This window comes from Lagenorhynchus albirostris, chromosome 2 (genome assembly GCF_949774975.1).
Source record: "Lagenorhynchus albirostris chromosome 2, mLagAlb1.1, whole genome shotgun sequence".
Taxonomy (NCBI): Eukaryota; Metazoa; Chordata; class Mammalia; order Artiodactyla; family Delphinidae; genus Lagenorhynchus; species Lagenorhynchus albirostris.
The window spans coordinates 42,268,020-42,292,362 of NC_083096.1; the positions used below are offsets into that span (position 1 = coordinate 42,268,020).

The following is a 24,343-nucleotide window of genomic DNA, read 5'->3' on the forward strand; positions in this document are numbered from 1 at the left end:
TCTTCGGCAAATTTAGCACTCAGCAACACTCAACCCAAATGGATGACCATAGGCCTAGGCCAGTGGTTCTGCATTCTGGAAGCACGTTGGATCCGGGTAGTTCTCTAAAACTCCCAACACAAATCAGTCTGATGAGAACTGCTAGACCCAACCCCACCCCCAGACGGGCCCATGCAGCCGAGGTTGAGAGCCACTCCGAGAGGTTATGAGTGTGATTTCACCAGTAACTTTCCTTTAGTTCCCTTCCTTTTCAGTTATTTCACTTCATTCCTCCAAATGACCTTTATTAATCGTTTCTTTGAGGGCAGCTTTCTTTTCTTGGTTTTTACAGTCTTTCCCCAAACCTCCTGGGCAATTCAGATCAGGTTACATTGCAAATGAAAGATTTACAGCTGTGTCTTCTGCAAGACCAGAGTTTATTCTAAAAGCCTGTATATTGCTACAGTGAAAATGGATCTCCCATATGAAGTTTCTCTCTGGCTAAATTTTGCAGTCAGCAATAGTCAAACTCTCACAGGAGCTCTCTCTTTCTCTCTCAAACACATACACAGTGCACGTTCCAGCTCAGCAAATTTTAGTTTGGGTTTCAACCATTAGACTTATGAAACGTGTACATCTCTCCCTATGAAAAGCTATGGGGAAAACTGAAGCACGTATCAGGATAATTTAAACAGAGCTCCCATCCCTACCCCATTTCATCGGGAACTGCTATTACCAAGTAGATCAAAGTAGATTCTTATGCTATTCACTCTCCGCAATTGGCTTAGCTTCTCTCCTTTTCTACTGTGAAGGCAGTTTGGCCCAGGAGAATCTTTGCTAAGAAAATTCACATGTAGCCAGGTAGATGACTCCATAAGCATATATACAGTAAAATCTGCCTGTGAGCCAGGCAAGGCTTTTCTATTGTTTGTGAGAGCTGCAGTGTTCTATCACCCAGTTCCCAGAGGACACAGTCCTGCTTGGACTGGCCCAGTGTCTGAGAAACACCTGGATTTAGCACACTGAATGAGACAGAGGGACCTTCTTTGCACAGACTGAATACAAAAGTAATCCTTATTTTATTCCAGTCTGCTTCAGGTGATATTGATTCCTCTGGAACAGTTGATTGAGAGACCCTCTGTGGGGATGCTCCCTCCCCAGATCTCATTTTCAGAAATGATCCTGGATTCTCCCCATTGCATCTTTGAAGCCAAGTAGCATTAATGGGATACCATTGGAGCTGGGACATTATGCAGACCAGAGTAAAGAATGCCTCTATTTATACTTTGTTATTACTGTTATCCAGACACATAGATTATTTTTGTTTCATGTCACAGTACTCAAGGAAGGATATTTTTGCACGATGGAGACATAGTATGTACCTTGATGTGTGAATTCTGATTCTGCTACCCACCTTCTGAATGACCGTGTTGGGTTAGATATTTCACCTCTAGGATCCTCAATATCTTCATTTGAAAAGCGGGAATAATAACTTCTTCACAGCTGATGGAATTATTGCAAGAGATCAGTTTTCAAACTTTTTGGTCTTTTTTTTATTGGAGTATAGTTGCTTCACAACATTCTGTTAGTTTATACTGTACAGCAAAGTGAATCAGCTATACGTATACATATATCCCCTCGTTTTTGGATTTCCTTCTCATTTAGGTCACCACAGAGCACTGAGTAGAGATTCCTGTGCTATACAGTAGGTTCTCATTAGTTATCTATTTTATACATAGTAGTGTATAAATCCCAATCTCCCAATTCATCCCACCCCCGCTCTTCCCCCTTGGTATCCATATCTTTGTTCTCTAAGTCTGTGTCTGTATTTCTGCTTTGTAAATAAGATCGTCTGTACCAATTTCAGATTCCACATATATGCATTAATATACGATATTTGTTTTTCTCCTTCTGACTTACTTCACTCTGTATGATAGTCTCTATGTCCATCCATGTCTCTACAAATGACCCAATTTCGTTCCTCTTTATGGCTGAGTAATATTCCATTGTATATATGTATAACGGAGGTCTTAAGAGCCCTCGCTACCCTTAGAAATTGAGAACTCCAAAGAGCTTTTTTTATTTACCTGGGTATTTATCAATATCATATTTGTATTAATAATTAAAAATAAAGAATATTATAAAGCGTTTTATTTATTTTATTTTATTTATTTTAAAATGACAGCAACCGTTACTGTTAATGTAACATTTTTTTTTTTTATGAGGGCTGTTTTCCAAAACAAAAGAATTAATGAGAATAGTGGTAGTTTACAGTTTTGCAGATCTCTTTAATGTCTGGATTTCCAGAAAACAAGTGGATTCTCAGATATGCTTCTGAATTCAGCCTGGAGAATTATGTACTTTTGGTTGAAGTATGCGAAGGAAATCTGGCCTCAAATAAATATGTAATTGGAAGGGAAGGAGTATTTTAATAACCTTTTCAGTTAATTGCAGATATTCTTTGATTCAACACTAGAACTTAGTAAGTGATTTTGTCTTAAAGACTAGTTGTAATGTGCAACCTGAAGCCATCTGTGAATTTTATGTACTCTGATACGTAAAATCCCTTAGTCTGTCTTGTACTTTGAATGCCTCTTTTACCCATGCGTAATTTTTAAAACATCATACATTGGTCATTTGGAAAACATTGGTTCACTAAATTATGCAGACCTTCTAAAACTTTATTTCATCAAACCATATCAAAAAATCATAATTATGAAAACCACCACCAGTCTCATCAGACGAGAGACTGTCAAGCCTAGGGCGACAGACGTATGTTCTGAAATTTTGACTTTTGCTCAAAAGCCCAAATTTTATCATTGGCAACAAATATTGCTAGTTATTTTCCTTGATGTGATGGGCTCACTTCATTCATTTCCATAATATAGCTGCCAGGTACACAAGTCTGAATAATCAGTTTGTCTAAAGTTGTTCTTTCAGGTAAAAGTGGTATTTCAAGAAAACAGTGGCTAGTTCAGTTTATGGCTCCAGGGATGGCCAAGAGCTCTTCCTTGAGACACAGCCCTCATACTTCAGTAGGAGCAGAAATGCTTCCCGCCTTCTTCCCATTTCATCTCAGGATGTCAAAAAAAAACACATACCAAAGAGTTGAGGTTTAGTGATGTTAATATTTGTTACTGCTTCATTAGGGACATTCTTTTTTAAAAAATTTATTCAAGTATCGTTGATTTACAGTGTTGTGTTAATTTCTGCTGTATAACAGTAATTCCGATATATATACACATACACATTCTTTTTTTTTTTTTTTTTTTTTTTTTGCGGTACGCGGGCCTCTCACTGCTGTGGCCTCTCCCGTTGCGGAGCACAGGCTCCGGGCGCGCAGGCTCAGCAGCCATGGCTCACGGGCCCAGTCGCTCCGCAGCACGTGGGATCCTCCCAGACCGGGGCACGAACCCGCGTCCCCTGCATCGGCAGGGGGACTCTCAACCACTGCACCACCAGGGAAGCCCTATATACATTCTTCTTCATATTCTTTTCCGTTATGGTTTATCACAGGATATTGAATATAGTTCTCTGTGCTATACAGTAGGACCTTGTTATTTATCCATTCTATGTATAATAATTTGCATCTGCTCATCCCAAACTCCCAATCCATTTCTCTCCCACCCCTCCGCCCCTGTTGGGAACCACAAGTCTGTTTTCTATGTCTGTGAGTCTGTTTCGTAAGTGAGTTCATTTGTGTCATGTTTTAGATTTCATTAGGGACATTCTTAAGTGATACTGGCTTTCCCCCCTTGCTGTAGCGTGTGGAAGCGAGGAATACAGTGACCACTCGGACAGTTTGGCGCCGCTGCTTTGATTTGTACTAAAGCATCACAGGTTTTACCCTCCAGGCACCTTACACCTTCTAGAGCGCAGATGTCAAGACAGAAAAGGCAGTAGTAGTATTCTGGAAATAGTTTTCACCTCACGGACTCCCTGAAAGGGTCTCCGGGCCCCCAGTAGTCTACAGACCACATCTTGGGAACCACTGGGGTGGACAGTAGGAATTGTGTAACCTCTCGCCAATCCTGACAAGTTAGCTCTTTCTGCCTGATCTTCATTGTTTGTGGCCGTGGACTTGGTGACTGGCTGGGCTGAATGAAACCCGGCCTTTGGGAGATTTATCATGTTGATGAAATCCCACTGGAGTTCTTCCCGAGCTCACCAGAGCCCAATTGCTGTTTCTCTCTCTGGGATGTTACCTTGAAACTGAAAACAAACCTTGGTTTTTCATATTAGCTTTACTGCTGGCATCTGTGCAGGAAGACCTCTGTATATAATCCTTGTTTTTTTGTGTGGTGTAGAGCTAATAAAGACATTATAATTTCCTAGTCTTTTATATCAAGGGGTCTTAACTCTAGTTTCAGAGCTAGTCCACGTATAGACTTTAGGTGACTCGTGAGCCTTTGAAATTTCACAAAATTTGCTGTTGTTTTTCGGGGGTTGGGGAGAAGGTGGGTTGTTGGGGAGAGTTAATAGCTTCAGATTCTCAGGGAGGTTTTGTGACCTCCCGCCTTGCAAAACCAAACCTTAACTAATGGCTATTTCAGATGGACATTGTTATGGGTAGCACCTATCCATCCATTGTCCATTTCCAAACGCACTTATTTTTGGAAAGAATTTTCAAAGTTCCCTCCTTGGCTTTGCCTGTCTGTACTTGCCATTCCTTTGGCATTCCTTCACGGTTCATGTCACTTAGCACTTGCTCACAACTCACTTCACGGCTGTCTTCACGCACATCTGTCCTTTTCCTCTTGGCATAAAATGCAGGAGAGCAGGGACCGTCCAGATGTATCTCCTCGGAGGGTATTTCAGGCCGGAGAATATGCTCAACCAAATCAGTGGGTTCCTTTTTGAACCACTAAGATGTGCACACTTGGAACATTTATTTATACCTCAACCACAAGATGCGTTTTTCCCCCACACATTCTTCAGTCTGCTTCTTGGAACCCAAGCGCTGTCATGAAAACTGCAAGGCAATCTGTTTCGTTCCGACAGTAGCATTTTTGGAACAGTTTCCCGATTCCGTGGGAGTAGTGTGGTGACTACCACTTGCTGATGAGACGCAGAGGAGGACTCTGCAGCGTGATTATATGTATATCATGAACTATCAGCTCTCCGGGGAAGCTGCAGAAGGAATGGGTGTGAGGGAGCTCCGCTGCAGGGCAGGGGGCACCCCTGACAGTAGCAAGAGTGCTCTTCACGGTGTCAGCATTTCTGTAAGTCAGAAAGCTGGCTTCAGTGTGGTGGGTGAGAATCAGACAGTGGGCTTTACAGATAGTGCTCTGATTTAACCACGTGGTGGTTCCCCGCCTCAAAAAAATTTTTAAGAGTTCTATCGTATGTGGTTTAACTTAGAGGCTTCACAGTTTTTGAAAAAACTGTGGCTTGTCTAACGCAGCAAACATACCAGCACCTAACAGTTGGGAAACAGCAATATCCCTGTCCTCTGTGGGAAGCAGGAAGATAAATAATACGGCAGTGAACAGGGAGGACTGACCTAATTATGACGAGGCAGAAGAATCGCTCAGTAGGTTACCGACAAGGTGGATGTGTATACCAGTCAGATCTGGGAATATTTTATTCAGGAATATGTTCCCACTTGCTGGGTTGCATTGTTTTTAAACTTAGCTTCCCAGACAACATTTGAGCTCCTGACACCCTCCATCCTATCTTCTGCATCACTTGTGTCTCTAAATACTAAAAGTTGCCACTCCCGGTGCATTTTCACCAGTGTGGGTGGACCCAGTCCTCCATCTGTACAGACGCAAACTTCCAAGATGGCTTTGTTTATTTCTGTCCCTGTCTAGCAGGTGAGAAAATCAGGACATAAGAGCCTTTGACTTGCCCCAAACTATTGAATGATAGTGCAGGTGATGTTAACAGCTGTGGTGTCCCAGGCCAGACTCATGAGTCAGAGTGTGTCATTCGTCTCTTTGGAAAGTGCCTTTCATGCCGTTGGGGTCGGTAAATGTCGGTGCGTATCCTCTTTGACTAACTCACTCCTACTCAAGGGCTGAATCTGGTCAAACTCTCCTTTGGGAGAATGCCACCTATCAGTGGGAGAGCAAGGTAAGGTGACTCTTGGCTGTGCTTTCGGACCAGATGGCTGTTGCTACTGCATGATAAAATGTGCAACTTCACGTTCCCCTGCCTCTCGACACTACAGTGCCCTTTCTGTTTTTTAAGGAAAGAAGGATTGTCCAAATGTGGAAGATGCAAGCAGGCATTTTACTGCAATGTGGAGTGTCAGGTAGGTGTTGGGCCAGCTGGCAGGGAGGGCTTTGCTTCCTCGGAAGATCGGGACCCAACATCCTTCTCGTCCTTGTCACGGCATCCCAGAGCCCTCCTGCAGCCAGAGCTACAAAGCCTCCTTGTGGCATAGGAAGTGGCTGGGTCCCCCTGTGTGCTGCCGGTGATGACGGGCAGCCAGCAGTAGCATTTTGGGGCCACACAGAAGATCAGAAATAGGGGAGCCATGTTGGATACAGGCATGTGTATCACTAAGGTTGACAGTCTGCCCCTCAAGACTACCGGCAACAGACGGAACATGCAAAGATGACCAGTGAAAAATGTTATCTTTAAAATTGTTTAATCTTTACTATCACAGGTCTGTACTTGTATATGTCCCTCTAGCAGGCCACACGCTGCACTTGGGCTGGTCTAACCCAGCCTGATTCCAGCTAGACTTAGGTGAGCCCCTGGCACAGCCTTTGTACAGCCAGAGGCGAGCTGCTCTGAACTTGGACCTGGAGACCTGGGGACGGTGCCTCGGCAGCAGTCGGTGCTGAGTGGGTTCAGGAGGCAGGTTGCATGTAGACCATGGGCCATCTGGCTTGATGGATACGTCTCAAGGGAGTCTCGGAACACGGGACTGGGAAGCTCAAGGGGGAGTTTGGAGGAGCTCTTGGTAGATTCTTTGAGGGACGAGGAGTGGTGTCTTCCAAACTTTTCTACTTGATACTATATAGTTATACAAAATGTTCATAGATATTTTACAGAAAAAGTGTTCCATGTTCCAGCAATTTGAATTTGGGGAGAATATGATCTTTGACTTCAGTATACCCTCCCCAAACTATTTTTTTAATGGAAACCTGCTGATACTCCTTGGGAAATGCTGATGCCATTAAACAATGGCTCTATATGACAGGGAGGATTTTCAACATATCTGTACCTCTTTTTGTTGTTGTTCTTCCCACACTTGGTGTCATTCCCGTCTGTCCCCTCCCCCCTCCCTGGTCTGCCTCATTACCCACGATTTCATTTTTTTCTCTCTCTCTTCTCCCTGTGCAGCTGGTCTCTGAAAGTCTCCAAAGAGCGTTATTTGGCAGTGGGAGAGGTTGCTAAGCTCCGATGTCTAGCATGTCAGTGTCATCTAACCATAGAGCTCCTGTCACAGGGGCCCTGGCGGGAATGAAACACAGGCTGAGTCACTGGCTTGGGAAGGTCAGCCTTGGTTCTGAAGGCCACGTACATGGTCCCTCTCCCTGTGGGCTTCCAGAGGCTGTCAGCCTGTGGGGCAGTGAGAATACAGATGGGTTTGTCGTTGAGCTTTTAGGGAGTGTGGCTTCTTTTGAAGAGGAGAGATCATACTTTGCCCCTACTGATGGTACACAGAGAATTCTGTGGTTAGATTGCTGCGACATTGGAGAGATCAGTGAGCCCTGGAATGACATGATTTGGTTCCAGGCCTGATAAGTTAGCTGTTTCTATATTTAAGTTAAACACTTCTAGAAGAAATAACTCATGACGTTCTGGTTCTTTAAAGAAGCAAGCTAGTAACTCACAGACAGTTCAGACTATTGAAACACAGAAGACTAGGAGGACATGGTCCCAGCTCTGCATATGACTAGCTCTAGGAACTTCATAGGACATAGGACAAAGGACATCTCAGAGTCTCTGTTTCTTTAAATGTAAATGAGGACAGTGGCCCCTATCTTGATGAATTGTAAGGACCAAATGATTTGACAGATATGAAAGTTCTATGTAAACTGTAATGCTGTGTGCAGGCGTGAGGGCTTATAAGTAATAATATTACAGTAACTCAGGCTGGACTGAAGCTTAGCTGTATGCAGAGAATAACGTATACAGCATATGTTAGATTTAAGGGACTCTTTTTTTTAACTTTTTATTTTATCTTGGAGTATAGCTGATTTACCATGTTGTGATAGTTTCAGGTGCACAGCAAAGCGACTCAGCCATACATATACATGTATCCAATCTTCCCCAAACTCTGCTCCCATCCAGGCTGCCACATAACATTGAGCAGAGTTCTCCGTGCTATACAGCAGGTCCTTGTTGGTTATCCATCTTAAATATAGCAGTGTGCACATGTCGATCCCAAACTCCCTGACTGTCTCTTCCCCCGACCCGAGGGGCTTGTTTTTTTCACCTAAGAGAATGGATGGTTTCTAAGAACTTGAGATCCCTAATGGTGTACATTGTATGAGTAATGCTTGTTACAAAATGCTTGTTAACTTCTCTGATGAACTGTAAACTCTGCATTAATATAAAATGAGAATCTGTGAGATGCTGAGCTACCTCGGGGTCTCCTGAGCGGGCCGCTGAGCTGTCTTCCATTAGGCCTCACCAGGTGGCATTATTTTGACAAATCATTGTGGTCCAGGTTGGGGTCTTGAGGTGGCCATTGTGGTCCCCCTGCCTTTAGGACCTAGTCTCCCAGATTTGCACACTCACAGTAATAGGTGCCCTGCCTGGAAGGTTCACAGTGATCGAGTTCATCAACCCATTTTAACCAGAATGCCTCTTTTTTCTTTTCTTCTTTTTTTTTTTTAAAGAAGGTTTTCTTCTCTTCTTTTAATTTTTTGGCCGTGCAGCGTGGCATGCGGGATCTTGGTTCCCCCAGCAGGGATCGAACCCGTGACCCCTGCAGTGGAAGCGAGGAGTCTTAACCACTGGACCACCAGGGAAGCCCCCCAGAATGCCTCTTTATTACTTTACAGCAAGCAGCTTGAAGTCTGTACATTCTCCTCCTATAGACAGATTGTACAGGTTAAAGCATAATGCGATTGCTTGTAGCAAGGAATCCCAGGATGTGGGGGGATACAGTGCTGTGACTGTAAGTCACGTTGAAGGTCTGGGCCAAGACAGCTTGCTGTGTCCAGCGTCGTGATGTGCAGTCTTCCCTGTGTGTCGCCCAGGTTCGGGGCTAGGACATCATGAGTCCTGGAGAGCACTTCTGCAATTCAGTTTTCCTGTGCTCTGTGAAGTATCTCTCGTGACAGAAGTAGCCTCCTAGAGGACAAGTGATAACACAGCTCCCAGAGCCACTCGTTTTCTAGAGGTGAGGCTGGATTTGACCTGTAAGTTTCGTTTTTGTTTCATCTGTCTCCTGATGTGGAAGGAAGAGGCAATAGTCATTAAGGTGTTCTATCCTACGGTACTGAAGAACTGAGTAAGTGCAGGACACTGTATTACAATGAGATAGAATGGTCATAAAGGTTTAATCAAAGTAAGCGCCTAGAAATAAATGGCTGTATAAGGGCTTCATCCATAAAATCATTAGGGAGGAATCTGGGGCATTTGCTCCAGATAAAAATGTATTCAGGGTTCTGTCCAAGGGACTGCTTGGATAGGATCAAAGTGGGGACTCTGCTACAAGTGGCACAGAACAAGAGCGGCAATGAAGAAGGTAAATGAGTGATTCTCCGCCTAAGAAAGCATGGCCCTCAGCTGCTGGTCATTCACTGGGCGTTCTTCAAAGGCAGACCCCACCCACCTGGAGTCACCAGGGGGTCGGTACCACACATCAGATGATGGGGTTGGAAAGGAGGTTATCAGTAGATAAGAAAACTATGTCCACACTGGTTGGGTGACCCACCCAAGGGGACACAGCAGCAGAACCGAGACCAGACTGTGCAGGCTGCCTGGGGAGGGCTTTTCACTGCTTTCCAACACTGTGCTTGGGGGTTCTGAGGACCCTCCAGGAGAAGAGGCACCGTGGGAATGTGTCAAAGACTGAGATGTGGCCTTTCATTGAGGTGAAAGGGAAGACCCCTTCCAGTAGTGTTGTCTTTCCAGAAACCTCTCCAACAGTGTAAGGCACACATCCTTCCACAAACGCAGCATCTTAGGAGACCCTCAGCACTGTGTTTACTCTCCCCGGGCCCTCCTCTCTAATCGCAGGGCTTTAGGATCCTGCTTTGTTGTATGCAGTTTGGCCCTGTCTTGCCCCATTTCCTTTCCTCTTCATTCACTTGCCTCAGTGGGATCCTGCCAGAGGAAAGATTTTAATTGACGATGCATGAAAGGGTAATGGGAGGAAATATAAAAGAAACAGGAATTCCTTTTTAGTTAGGCTTGGTTTGTAACCTGTGTGTTTTAATGAACTGTATTTATTTTTATAAATATGCCTGGAAAGCTAAGTGTGTTATTCACTCACTTAAGACTTTTTCATTGAGTCGTACTCTGACACGTTGAAGAGAATAGTTTTAGAAAGTTATTACATAGAGGAGTTGTGGAGTAGAACTTTCTAGGGTATTATTTCTTAACTTTGACAAATAGAAGAAAACGATTTGTGTTTTGTAAATAGAGGTGATAGGATTATGAGTGTGCTTTTGAAAGTAGGAAGGGGCATATCCCAATGGAGATTTTAAAAAGCACGTGTGAGGAGCTTGTGATCAAAGATTCGAGAACATTCTTGACTTTTATCATCGATTAGAAAGTAACTGAAGTGTAGAAAGTGTCCAGGAAGTGCTCCCATGACCCTGTCGTTTGGGTGATTAGTGAGTGGGGCCAGAGTCATAGGTTTAGTCCTGGTTAAATTCGCTTTGTCCTCTTAACCCAGACACAGGAACCATCTTCAACAGAGCCACTCTTTTTTCTAAACGGTTAATATCACCAGTAGGAAAAAACGTGTAGGAATGAATGAGTGCATCCCAATCACTCTTTTATGGGAAGAGAAAACAAAGCAGATGTCCTTGTGATGGGGGCTCAGCAGTGTCTGTCATCTTGGTGTGAGATGGTCACTAAGCCCCTGATTCCCTCTTCATTCTTCCTCTCGCAGAGAATGGTAGTAGAGAGCAGCAAGCCTGACCTTTTCTTACTATTCCACATTTTAAGAAATCACCTACGCGTGCTGCTCCACATTTCAGGAAACCACGTATGCGTGTGTACAAGTAGACATGGTGTAGATTGAAAGCCCCATTAGAACGAGAGAAACACCAAATGCGAGAGTTAGAAAAGGGGACGTCACAATAAGAATCCGGTCTTCTTACGCAGGGAAGCAATATATCGCTTGCTCAGCAGAAAACTGGATGACATAACAATCACTCTTTTCTTCCAGTGTTGGAAGTGCCGGTGTACCATGAAACAATTTTGCAACGGTCTTCACGCATCTTTAAGCATTTTTGTCCATGCGCAAAAAGGAAAGTCATGCAGAGCTGTTATTACATTGGCTGAAAATGAACTAGAAGTTTAAAAAGTGTACCAAAATATTCCCTATCTTACTTTTACGATAGTTAATTGTTCAAATTTATTGCACGAATAATCTGTGCTCAATATAGAAAAATCAGAAAGTAAAGACTGAAAGAAGAACAGAAAGAGTAGCCATACTTCATAATTTTATCCTTCCAGAGAAAATCACTAGTAACACTTTGGCATGTGTCTTTCTGAATCCTTCCTGTGCATTTATTTGTATATTACTTTCCTGGGAAATGGGATCCATTTGAGTTTGCATAAAATTTTATAAAGACTGCAATCAGGCAAGGAGGAAGAGCTTGAATTTTGAAGAAAACTAGTAGAGAAAGTTTTGGAAAAACGGGCAAAAATGTCTTTTTAAAAGCATAAAGGGTTGCAAAATCATTCTGTGTACAGTGAAACTGCCAGTACTAAAAAACAAAACAAAACACAAATAAAGCACTGTTAATTGATAAGACTTATTCCTATCCATCAGGTGAGCTTAATTTTTTGTTTCAATTTTGTCCAATCTGATTGTTTATAATTTCTTATGGGCAAAATTGGGGCAGATTATATCAGGATATGCTCAGAACCTAGAGGCAGATTATATCAGGATACACTCAGAACCTATCTGACATTTCTACCAGATGTTCTTCTCCCCCCCACAGTTTTTTTTTTTTAAGAATTAAAACCGAAAAAAAAAAAAAAAGAATTAAAACCGAGTAGTGACATTGTGGCACATCTCTGTCATTTCCACCTTCTGACAGAAAGTGAAAACTTCTTATTACCTAGTAAATTTCCCTTGATGAAACTTACATGATTCTGCGCATCCTTGGATTTACCCAGCTCTCTGATTTAACTGCTCTGTGTGGGGCTGTATCACATTCGAGGTGCTCTTACTTTTACCTTGTGTTCGGATATAGTCGTAAACTACCTGAAGTCAAAGACTCCATCTCCCACCTCTGCCTCTACGGTCAGTCGAGGGCTTATTGGATGAATGCAAGAACCAGTAAATGAACAATTACCAGCATTTGTTGAGAGCGCAGTGTGTGCCAGGCGCTGGTCTGAATGCTTCTTGTGGGTTAGCTTATTTGCTGGATCCCCACAATGACCCTTTGTGGTGGGTTGCATGAATGCCTAATTATCCCATTTGAAGGTCCTATACTTGTTGGTAGTCTTCAAGCTTTTGTGTCTGATTATCACTGTTGGAAAGCATAAAATCATAGACTCAGAATTCTGGACCTGCTAAATAACTTAGGGATCATGTTATTTACAGCCAAGGGTATGGATGCAGAGGGATTAAGAGGCCTGCCTGGTGTCACATAGCTGCTTCGCTGAAGAGCGGGGGGTGAGAATGCAGGTCTCCCCGAGCCCCAAACCAGTGTCCTCTTACTTCACAGCACTCTGCTCGCCTCCAGACCGTGCCCTGTAGTTAGGTTCCCTTCCCTTTGAAGACATTAACATCAATACGTGTCTACATTGTATGTTACTTTTTATTCACATTAATTTGACATTAATTCTATTAATAATATGTAAGTCATATTAAGAAATGTTAGTATTAAACTTATTTCTCCCAGGAGCTCATTGTTAAACACTGAAAGACACCACCTACAGTTCAGAAAACTACCATCTTCAAGGCCCTGCAGAGACCTTGTATTAGCGTTCCTGGGGTCATAGTGGACACGTGTGTGTTCCTAGTTGCCAGTTATCCATCTGCCCCAGCTGGTGGTGCTCATTCCCCTTGGATATCCCAAGGCCAGGCTTGAAGCCCTCTTTGACTTTCCCTTTTTGCCTTGCATTTGGGGAGGGAGCTGTTTTGTCGGCTGGGAGCTAGAGCCACCTGTTCCTACCACATTGCCTCATCACCGTGCTCTCATTTTAGGCTTTGGCTAAAAACAGATCCTCTTCTCCCTTGTGCATATCTTGTCATTTCTTTCTCCCCCTGTTCTTAGTTATATTTGGCATGGTGTTATTTAACTCTGCAGAACATCTTGGCACAGAACTTGAGCCAAGGGTCTGTGCCACGGGCTGCCTTAAATCATTGTGACATCGTGTCTTTCCTGTATTTGGCATGGGGGAGGGGAGGGAGACATCTTCATTCATTCAGCAACTTTACTGAGCGCCTAGTAAACACCAGGCACTGTTCTAGGTTCTGGGGTAACAGGCGTACACAAAACAGACTAATAAGGTCCTTTATTTTAGTGGGAGCGGGAGGGAGACATAGTAAACCAAACAACTAATCAGTGTGTAATATGTCAGGTGGTGAGAGGTACTAAGAAGAAACATAAAAGCAAGGAAAGGGAGAGTGTTGGGGAGAGTGCTGGTCTTGACAGAGTATTCGTGGCAGGTACCTTGAAAAGGGGCATCGGAGCAGAGACGCGGAGGAGGGAGGGAGCAAGGTGGATGTCTAGGGGAAGAGGCGTCTAGCCAGGAAATACCGCAAGTGCCAGAGATCTCCTGGCAGGAGCAAGCGTGGTCTGTTCAAGGAGCAGCAAGGAGACGTGGTGGCCAACATGGAGTGCGGTGAGGGAGCATGGTGGTGGTGATGAGCTCAGAGTAATGGAAGCGGGGGAGGGGGGACTCCTACCACGTGTAGCCTCACGGGTCATCTTTAAGTCTTGGCCTTTCGCTCTGAGGTGAGAAGTCATTAGAAGGTGCTAAGCTGAGAAAAGGCAGGATCTGAGTTGTGCTTTGCAGAATCAATCACTCTGGCTGCTCTCTGGAGCAGAGTCAGGTGGGGGCAGAAGCAGGTGTCCAGGTAGCCACGGGGCGAGGTGTCGGGTCTGCACACCCAGTAGAAAGGTGGGGATGGTGGTGAGGCAAGAAGTAATCAAAGGCTAGCTGTATTCTGCAGGCAGACAGGATGGATTTGCCAGGGAGATGAATGTGGAGTGGGAGGGAGAGAAGAGAGGCAGCCAGGAGGACTCCAGGGTTCTGGCCTGAGCACCTGAACCATCAGACTTGCCATTTTCTGAGGCAGGAAAGGCAGAGGGGAGAACACGACGATACCCAGTTCCGTTGCGACAAAGAGTGTCTGCAGACTCCCACTGAGTCCTCTCCCACAGCCTCTCAGCCCCATCACGCCACCGCGGTGGGCTTTTATTGGAGCTCGTGTGGTCCAGGCAGTTCCCAGTCACCCCACAGTAACCCTGTCACTGACGCCGGCATCATTCTTTATGCCCAGTGCTCAGAGCCTTCCTCCACGGCACCCACGTCCTTCTACTTCCTCAGCCTTCCCCTCTTGAAGGGGGCATCTCCACCCTTCCAGGAGTGAGCACATGCCCTTTACCCCCCAACCTGGGGCAGAAAGCTTCAAGACAAGTGATAGAAAGGAGTACAGTTTTCCTCTTTTATCAAATGACTCTACAGGAAGTCTGTGTTCCTAAATATTCCCAAGAGTTGCCCTGGCCAGACTCTTAGAGGGCCCTTGACAAAGCCCTCATTTGTGTTTTGTTTTTATCACCTGTAAAAGGGTGCTGTGCTGTGTCTGTGTAGACACACACAGACTAGGTGCTGTGTGTGTCACTTCTTGGTTATTTGCTCTGAAGTGAGAACAGAGCCAGAACAGAACCGTAGGCAGCAGAGCCAAACCAATGGCTAATGCCAAAGTCACTCACCCCGTGACTTGACAGCGACCACAGATAATGGAAAGGTGTGTGTGTTGTTTGGAATGATGAGGGGCACCAGATGCTTGAGGAAACAACACAAAGCAGATTTTCTCTTGCCAACAACCTTGGCCAGGCCTGAGTCAAGGTTATATAGCCACAACTATCTTAAAGGATGTTTTCATCTCTAGCTTTTGTGAGCATCATCGTGTTTTCCAAAAGGAAACATATTTCACTTGACCTTAGTAGGACTTATTGCATCCTCTCTTCTTGAACTTTATTGCAGTACGTGTGTGTGTGTGTGTGTGTGTGTGTGTGTGTGTGTAATAATTGTTTTTTCACTTTCCCAGAGAGAAGATTGGCCCATGCACAAGCTGGAATGTTCTCCCATGGTTGTTTTGGGGGAAAACTGGAATCCCTCAGAGACTGTAAGGCTAACTGCACGGATTCTGGCCAAACAGGTGAGGAATTGGGATCATGTTCAAGTGTGTTTTATTTTTCTTAAAGGTCAGAAAGATGAGTGAGTGACCCATGGTGATCATCTCTCGTTAAGTGTCCTGGGACCCCATTTCCGGTCACATCCATATGGATGGGGTTGGGAACAATGCTGCACGTGTGAGCTGGTTTGTTTGACCTGTGCAGCTAGGATGTCACTTACCCCAGGCCAGGAACGTAGCCACAGTTACTAAATTCTGAGCTTTTTATGAGACAGGTTTACATAGAAAAACACGGCCTTTCAGGGCGTGAAAACCTGACTGACAATAATCAGAGCGTCCTAGGGAAGCAGACCGGCCTTCGAAGCTTTGCACTGTTCCTGTCTTTCCCCAGACACAGAGTGCACTCTGCTCCCCCCGCCCTCCGCCCCTGTCCTGTGCTGGGTCCTGCTCCTCTCCTTCTCGTTATTCGCCCTGCCTTGGGGTAGAACAGCCAGCATGGCATGTGCAAGGAGAGGAGAAAGAAAAGGAGCGGAAACGTAGACATCGAGGCAAGGGGAGAGGGGAGGAGGGTGGGGATGAAGACAGCCATCAACGGTTTCCTCCAAAGATGAAGCCGGGGCTGGTGGTCCTGACCCCCAGTTTGCTCAGGCCTTATTGACTGCATGTAAATAAGACGCCTGATCTTGACAGGAGGGGCGGGAAATGCCGTAGGACTTGTCCTTGTGACACGATGAAATGGGCCGCACGGAGCTTAGAAGGTGTATGTCCACGGAGCTGCCTGCTAGTGACAAGCTGGGGGCAGGGCCTCTGTACTGTAACTCTTTTAAGCTGAAATTTCATCTGCCTCTTCTTTCTGTCTTCCCCCACCCCACCTCCCTCCATTTAAAACTTCGGTTTTTCCTTCATCGAAACCAAGTGTGATCCTGACCAGCTCATATCTGTCCCCAGACCAAGTCAGGCTCCTCGGCATCGTAGACAGGAGGACATTTCTGACCTCTGAAGTCACGCTTCTGTTATGTTCAGCCTGGGTCAGGTGCTTGCAGACATGCGCCTTCGCTGGCTCAGGGTAACCACAGGCATCAAGGCTGGCCTGTAGAGTGAGACCGAAAAATCAGAATGCTTTTTGGCTGGAGGAGGTTAACTTTTGGGTCCTTACTAAGTGTCATCTTTAAATATATGCCAAGTACTTGGTCGGAAGGAAAGGGGAGGAGAAAGAAAACGGTGTGACTGGGTGAGGTGTCAGGGTAAGGAAGCCATCCGATTTGATCTGTAAGCATCTTGGGAGGATTGGGTGACCAGTCTGCTGGTTCCCCCCCAGCCCCACCGCCTGACGTTACTGAAAGTGTGGTGGTTAAGAATTCAGAAGGAGCTGGTGCCCTTTCTGAATGAAAAGTTTTCCCAGGCAAAATGACTTACTAATCTTATAGAAATGGATCCTGTGAATGGGAAGATTTCCGCTCTAAAAAAGAACTATTGAAATGTTTTGGCACCAGGAGGGTAGTCTGAAGGCTATGATGAGTTTATACCAGTTTCATTCAACTTTTATTATAATTACTACTATGACTAATAGTCTATTAAATGAAAAGTTACCTGGCCATCTTTTCATCCCTATAGGACTTGATGATTAAAAAACCAGACCATTTGTATTCTAGTCACTTGCAAAGGATTCGGGGAGACAGGCTACCCAACTACCAAGGGGAAGCGTAGCATGCTAACTAGGGAGGTGAGAGCGCCCGGCTGGACCACCTGTATACCCAAGTTGAATAGCCTGATTACAAAGACACGGCCTTGGGCCAGCTCTTGAGCTCTGCGTTTGAACTCTTGTCAACACCAGGTTTATTCATGTTCTCAAAGCCTGGCGGGTTTACTATTGTCAGCTCCTCTTGGGGTGTCTAGAACAAAGCCGGCAACACGTTTCAAGTGAATCTGGGCTCACGGATACAACCGAAAGTGTTCTTTTTAAAACCTGGAATTTGAGATCATTTTAGCTTATGCTTAAAGAAAGTGTAAAATGGATGGGGGTTTGATTTTGTTCCTTTTTAGAAGGAGAAATAATAAATGGGATGGTTCATCTGTAGACTCGGTCCTTTTAAGTCAGGGACCTAAAAAGTTGTTTTCTAGCCACCGTTCTTTCCCATAACAAGCATTTTTGAGCCTACTGTGTGCATAGCATTATCAGGGTGTTAGGAACGTGGCAGGTGCTTTTAAAAGCTTTTCAAAAGAGTCCTTTGGATTTGGATGTTAGGCAAAAGCTCTCAGAGCCCAAACAGCAGACTCCTTGGCTAGCGCTCTTTACTTCATTCAGAACTATTGCCTTTTTCTTCATGTTGATGTACAAGTGAAAGCACTGTTTTTTGCACTAGGTGTTGAAATCTGTCTGTGTGATTTCTTCCCCAATTACTAGAAAATCCACCCAGAGAGAACACCTTCAGAGAAATTGTTAGCCGTGAAGGAGTTTGAATCACGTAAGTCTCCCTGTGACTGGCTGAGGAGTTATCTTACCCACACATTATCTGTGAATTAGACGGGATTGAGGAAAGGAAGAGATAGCTGGATTCTTAGTGGTGGTGGGGAAGCCGGATTCTTAGTGGTGGTGGGGATTTCACAATTACCAGTTTTTATTTTGACTTGTGTGCTGTTTTGAAAAATGAATATAACTTTTTTTTTTCTGAGTTGCCAGGACCTGCTAGGAAATAATTAAGGGGAAGTAGGAACTTACAGGATGAATTGTTACATCCTACTCTATCTCCTGCTGGCTCTCCTGGCATGCTGAGTATTTTTTGGATCTTTGCTGAATTGCAGTCCTGTAAACAGCTGATGTCCTTACGGAAAGGCATTAAATCAGGGGCTGTCCACTTTCTCGATCATGACATAGACTCCAGGGCCAATCGGGGGGCCCTTGACTTGGCCAAGCTAGTTATCGGTCATCGCCACTCATTCCTGACCTTGTTGCTAATGGTCAGTTGAAATTCCCTGTCCTGAGTGACTTCCAGTTGTCAGAGGAAGAGAAGAAAGAAATGGCACGCTTTTCTTGCCCTAGGGTTTATCCGTTAGACCAAATGAGGAGGAGGTATATTTCCTGGGGCTCCACGTAGTTTTTTCTCCCACTTCATGCCATTTACAGGATATAGCTAGACTCCAGAGTTTAACACACTTGAACATGATCCCAATAAAAGGATATAGCTAGAAATCCAGAGTTTTCTACCAGCTGAATGATGGTTTATCCACAGATCTGGATAAATTAGACAATGAGAAGAAAGGTTTGATTCAGAGTGACATTGCTGCTCTCCATCACTTTTACTCCAAGCACCTTGAGTTCCCTGACAACCATAGCCTGGTAGTTCTCTTCGCACAGGTAAGAATGCGAGCATCAAGTGACACTTAGTCTAACCTTTCCCTGCCTGAGTCCCTCTCCCCAGCACGTGGTCGGTGAAGATGAACGAAAGTAGAATGATGGCATCTACTTGGCAACATGGTGCTTGACCTGTTGGGCCCTGTTTTGCATCGCCTGGCTGGGTGTCCTTGAGCAGATCAGGGTCCTGTCTGTGCTGGCCCTCACTGATGGTGGCACATAGGAAATTCGCCCTAACCTCTGCCTCTTGCTGCAGGAAGGGTTTATGAAAACAGAGGAGTTGCCAGTGCCCCAGTACCATGGCATACTGGAAGCTCTTGGAATAGAAAAGACCATTTGAGGTTCCTACGTTAAATTTTACTCTTCTCTTAAACCTTCCCTTCTGACAGTAGTGGGCTTCTTTTGGTTGGTTGTTTTTGTTTTGTTTTGTTTTTTTACTCCTACCAACACTGTATGGATAAATTGAGGCACATACAGACGGCCCCAGGAAGGACAGTCACCAAAGAGAGGAGCCCAAGTGGGTCTACGTACAGGAAGCCTTTCCTGATGGTTGCTAAGAAATCCTATTTAGAGGAGCCTAGGTTTACCAAAATCAGATATGATAAAAAAAAAAAAAAATTAAAGAGGCTTCTAGACAAGAGCAACTTAAAGGCGCTGAGGCTGGTTGCCAAACCAGCCATTTGGAAAGGCCGAGGCTCCGCTGGGCACGGCTAGGACACAAAAGACAGTGCGGCCGGCACCCTTTGGCCGAACACAGTCTGGCTGCATCAGTCTTCTGTTACTGTGAGGGTGGCTCTTCCTGGCATGACTTACCAGATCGGATTTCTCTCTCTAACATACCCTTGCGTTTTCCCCTCCAAGCTGAACGTGTAGCTGAAGGTGACCTTCCCAGAAAGAGAGGTACTAGAATACTGCTCTGTGGGCACAAGTAGTTACATTTCCCTGCCAGAGCCTTCAGTGCCTAGATGGATAAAAGAGCTTGGTAGATACTTACACATTTTCATCTTAGGACAGAGTAAGCATCGCCTATATACCCCTTGACCCACTAATTCCATTTTTAGGGATCTAGCCTAAGGAAGTAGTCAGAGATTATGGACAGAAATTGACATGCAAATTGTTGATTGCGTGGTTCTTTTTAAAACCCAAAAAAAAAAAAAAAAAAAGAAAAGTGAAAACAAGAGAAAAAGAAAAGGAAGTACATATTATAAATGGTCAGCAGTAGGAGTTTGGTAAATAAATTTTGGCGTAGCCTTACGATGGAAGGTTATGTAGCCTTTATAAATTACATTTCAAAGAATATCTGAAGATGTGAAAAATGCTGATGATAAAAACATTAAGTGTAAGAGCAGGGGAATGTGTAATATGAAAATTTACTTATGTAAAAAAAAAGTTGAAATGGAAGTTCACTGTTGGTTATCTCCTGAGTTGTGGAAAATTTTTGCTTTTTTGTTGGATGATTTTTCTGGATTTTCTACAATGAGCATGGATAACTTAAGAAAATACTAAAAAGAAGAAAAGATGAAAAGCATCTAGTTCTCCCACTTTAAAAACTGCACATATCAAGAAAGAAGTGAGTCATCACCACTTCATTCACCTACTTCAACCCCTCTGTGAGAAACACTGTGAACAGTTTGATGAGTTCCTTGATAGACTTTATGTTTATGTGGATGTATTTCTATTGTGTGACTGTCACAATCAGAAAAAAATGCTGTTCTCGGTAAAAGAAAAAATGGGCTCAAGTTATGAGTGTTAATAGGCATGATGAAAAACCTTCCTGATTTCATTATATGATCCTGGGATTATTACAGCGTATTTCCCTAAGCATCCTAAGACAGTGGATTTGGGTGACAGTACAAAGTTGAGGAATTGACTTCTCTTACATTTTTTAAAAAGCTAGATACATGACTTCTTTTCTGGATTAGATGAGGCATGGTTCTGTGAGAAAGCAGGAGAGATGAAATAAATATAGGTATCTTTTCACTTCAAGCTGTGGAAAAAACAACTTTTTTTCCAACACAGTAATGCATGCTGATGGGACTTCTCAGTGTTGACATAGTAGATATGGGACCATAGTTACCAAAAATCAAGGCACTTGGTGTCACAAGCAGAAATATATTTGTGCTGAAAATGACTCAGAGTCCTTGAAATTTGGACTGACTCAGAAAATCCAGGAGATAGATACAGATATATATATATACACACATGCACACACACACATATATAACTATAGGTAATTAATTCCTTGAAAGACTTTATACTTATCAGATCATAATATCCACTCTGAGATCGTGTGTGTACACATACGTGCACATACACGCACACATACATATCTTTTCTCCATATATAAATTTGAAAAGGGACATTCAGTACCCTCAAAGACAACTTTAAAGCAAAACTGAAAAGTGCTGTTCCAGCCCCATGCCGCCTTCTGGTCCTGCCTCTCAGCCCTCAGCTGCATGTCTGCTCTTCCAGCCTCTGAGCCCTTTCCTCTCTCTGGTTCATGGGAGGGTGTTGTGGGTTAACTCGTGGCCCAGCAGCAGCTGGCAGCAGAAGGTGACTGCACTCCTTCGGCAGCGCTGAGGTGCATTTTAATCACCGGGAACATATGCATGGTTGGGAAATGTATTTTTGGTATGCAGCCTACATCTAGTCTAAATGCTGATTATGAGAATAGCTTCAGTAAGGCACTTAACGCCTGACTTGACTTGGAAGAAAAAAGGACGATGGCCCATGCATCTTTCTTAACAGGCAAATTCACTTTTCTTCCCTAGGGATATTTCAGAAGGGAGGGAAAGCTAGCAGGCAAATTGCTATGCAAGTTGGCTTAAACACCAGTACCACCTCCCAGAAAGGAACAGTGATGACACTTGTGCTCACAGGAGCCGTCCTTTGCAATGAAGAAACACACTGTCTCCTCCACAGTGAGAGGAGGGCGGCAGAGGGAATAAAGCCGACCTGTGGTCGTGCAACGTTGAAGCCTGAAAGCATTTGGAGTCCTAGACAGTCCAGCTGAGAACCTCGAAGAGGAAGAGATTACGAAGCAAAGGGGCAAGTCTCCTTCCCCGACCTCCCAAAGCTAGTCAAGAGCTGTCGGTCCCTAGATCAGTTGTCAAATTGCTAAATTCTCTCATTCATTCTTCCACCTCGCAGACGTTTGTTGTCATCCTGTGGGTACCAGCCACTGCTGAGGCATGTTAGTTTCCAGTCTGAGGCTGGGTATAGATCATTCCGTTCCTAGTATGGTGCAGGACGCATAGTTCATGCTCCAGTAAATTTTGTTGAATGAATGAAGGTGCTGAGTTCCTCTTAACATAATGTTGGTTGATGGTCCCTGATTAATGATAGTTGGTTAATGTCCTGATGACAGAATAGGTTAGAGCACCTGAAGCTGGCACAAAAAATAGTATGCTAAGTCCTCTACATAAAAATGCCCAACACCTCAGGATTTCAAAAACTGTATATTGTTCTACTAGCCTACAGCCATCTCTTTTTATGTTGAAAACTGTAAATACTGATCGTAAATGTGTTGAATTGTAAAAACTGCAAGTCAAAGCCATCAGAGCCTTTACTTCTCTATGTACCAAGATTTCCAAGCCTTTGACACTGGCCCTTCAATTTTAAGTAAAATTGCAACATTAAGAATCAGAGATCAGAACAGTTTTAGAAGAAGCATGGTACAGTGAAAAGAAATACTTGTGTTTCTGATGGCTTTGCCATCAGAATGTCTCGTTTGAATTTTGACTCCTGTTCTGCCACTTGCTACTTATATGGCCTTGAACAAGTCACTTAATCATTGACTTCCCTGAACCTCAGTTTTCCCATCTGTAAAATGGGTTATGCCAGAGTAGTAGTATGGATTTATGAGAGGGTAAATATGCAGCACCCAGCCCAGTGCCTAGCCCAGAGTGAGTGCTTGGTGGGTGCTAGTTTTAAAAAGCCCATCCATTGGCCTGAAAGGCGCCAGTGTGGTGTGTCTGGTAGGAAGGAGCCTGGCTGCAGCTCACGGGGTGAAATCATTCAGCACGCAGGCTTCACAGACAGCCTCATAGCTGTGAGGGAGAGCAGGGCTCTCAGCCTTTGCCACTGGCTTTGGGTGAGTCACTGCCCCTCTCTGACCTTATTTTCATCATGTGAAAAGTAAAGCGACCGAGTCCCCTTCCAGTTGTGAAGTTTTAGATCCAAATGAAAAATACCCACCGAATTAACCGTCTCCCAGGAGGCTGGGTGTTCCTGGAGAGCACAGATTTTGGCCCGTTCTCCCTTCTCTGCACAGTGCCCAACATATAAGGGTTCCTCGGTGGACGTCTGTGGAAAGAGTGAGTTTATGAAACAGCCTGAACTGGGGAAGTATAGTCCTTATTTTCAGCTATGAGCTCTAAATTCGACTTCCAGGATGTTGAGAGCTGCCCTTGGTGATGTTCAATGTAATATTTCTTTTCAAAGATGAACAAGTGGCCAGTAGTTGATGTGGCTGAGGCAGGAACATTCTCAGTCCCAAGTAGCTTCAGGGCCTTGGTCCCCCTGCCTCTCAAGGGGATGGACAGCAGTTAGATTAGCTATGTAAAGGCTATTTGCCGCCTCACCTAATGAGCTAGGTACCGGGTTAAGTGACTCCTTTTTTTAATGGAGGAAAACCGAGGGCAGAGGAACACGGTGATGGGCTTAAGATCCCGCTCCGGGTCTGTGGCATAATTAGGATCAGAGTGCAGATGTCCTGACTCCCATGCAGATCTGCAGACTTCAGTCCTTAGAGCCTTAGTGGTTCGTTGTGCTCTTGGGCTACCATGGGCAGGGGGGCAGGTGGGCTAGACTAAGGGTGCATCAGCCCTGACAGTTCTGTTTCTATTTGTTCACACATGAGACTGATCTTTAAGCTGTGTTTGAACATAAGATATCTTGGCCAAAAGAAAGGTTTTCAAATCACTAAACCAAACATCTTCCTAGTTAATTTGTTAAAGGTCAAAATTAAAGAAATGATTTCTATCCAGAGAGAAGCTTTAGCTCATTTTTTTTTTCTCTCTCCCCCTCCTTTCTCACTACAGGTTAACTGTAATGGCTTCACAATTGAAGATGAAGAACTTTCTCATTTGGGATCAGCAGTATTTCCTGAGTAGGCTGAGTGTGACTTCATTTTTTTTCTTTTTACTTTATTTATCACTAATTTGAATTTTTTTTGATTTTTAAATAACCTCCCTAACTGCATGTGGCACACATGAAACTCCAAGTGAATTAAGTCCCCTTTTTAATTAGGCCAGATTTCAAAGTATTTCCCCTGCATTTAAGGATCTGAAGGTAGTAGTTAAGACAACAGTTGCTTGGTAAGTCCTGCTAGGTAGAGAGTTGTTATTCAAGAACGTTTTAGAGTGTGCATAGAAGGAAGAGCCCAGGCCCTGCTGAGAAATTTGCTTTTTGCATATCTGTGGTTCTGGGAATCTTTGGGTTTCTTCCACTCAAAGGAAAACATAAATTGCCAAGAATTGGCTGTAGGCTTACATAGAGACTGTGTAAGCTTCTTGTTCATCTGTCCTTTTTGAAAAATACCAGTATAG

The 24,343-nt window shown here is 44.2% G+C and overlaps 1 protein-coding gene across 2 annotated transcripts in view; it reads left to right on the top strand.

Annotated features, from left to right (window-relative positions):
* SMYD2 (SET and MYND domain containing 2) overlaps positions 1 to 24,343 on the top strand; it is a 50,679-nt gene that overhangs the window by 15,059 nt on the left and 11,277 nt on the right. The window contains exons 1-6 of one of the 2 annotated variants that reach the window (XM_060131362.1): positions 5,911 to 6,054; positions 6,172 to 6,235; positions 15,356 to 15,466; positions 17,847 to 17,907; positions 18,673 to 18,797; positions 23,837 to 23,904. In XM_060131362.1, the coding sequence (XP_059987345.1) occupies positions 6,029 to 6,054; positions 6,172 to 6,235; positions 15,356 to 15,466; positions 17,847 to 17,907; positions 18,673 to 18,797; positions 23,837 to 23,904 (455 nt within the window). In that variant the 5' untranslated portion in view covers positions 5,911 to 6,028. Of the gene's footprint in view, positions 1 to 5,910; positions 6,055 to 6,171; positions 6,236 to 15,355; positions 15,467 to 17,846; positions 17,908 to 18,672; positions 18,798 to 23,836; positions 23,905 to 24,343 lie in introns of those variants that run through there. The other variant, XM_060131359.1, reaches the window with a different exon arrangement.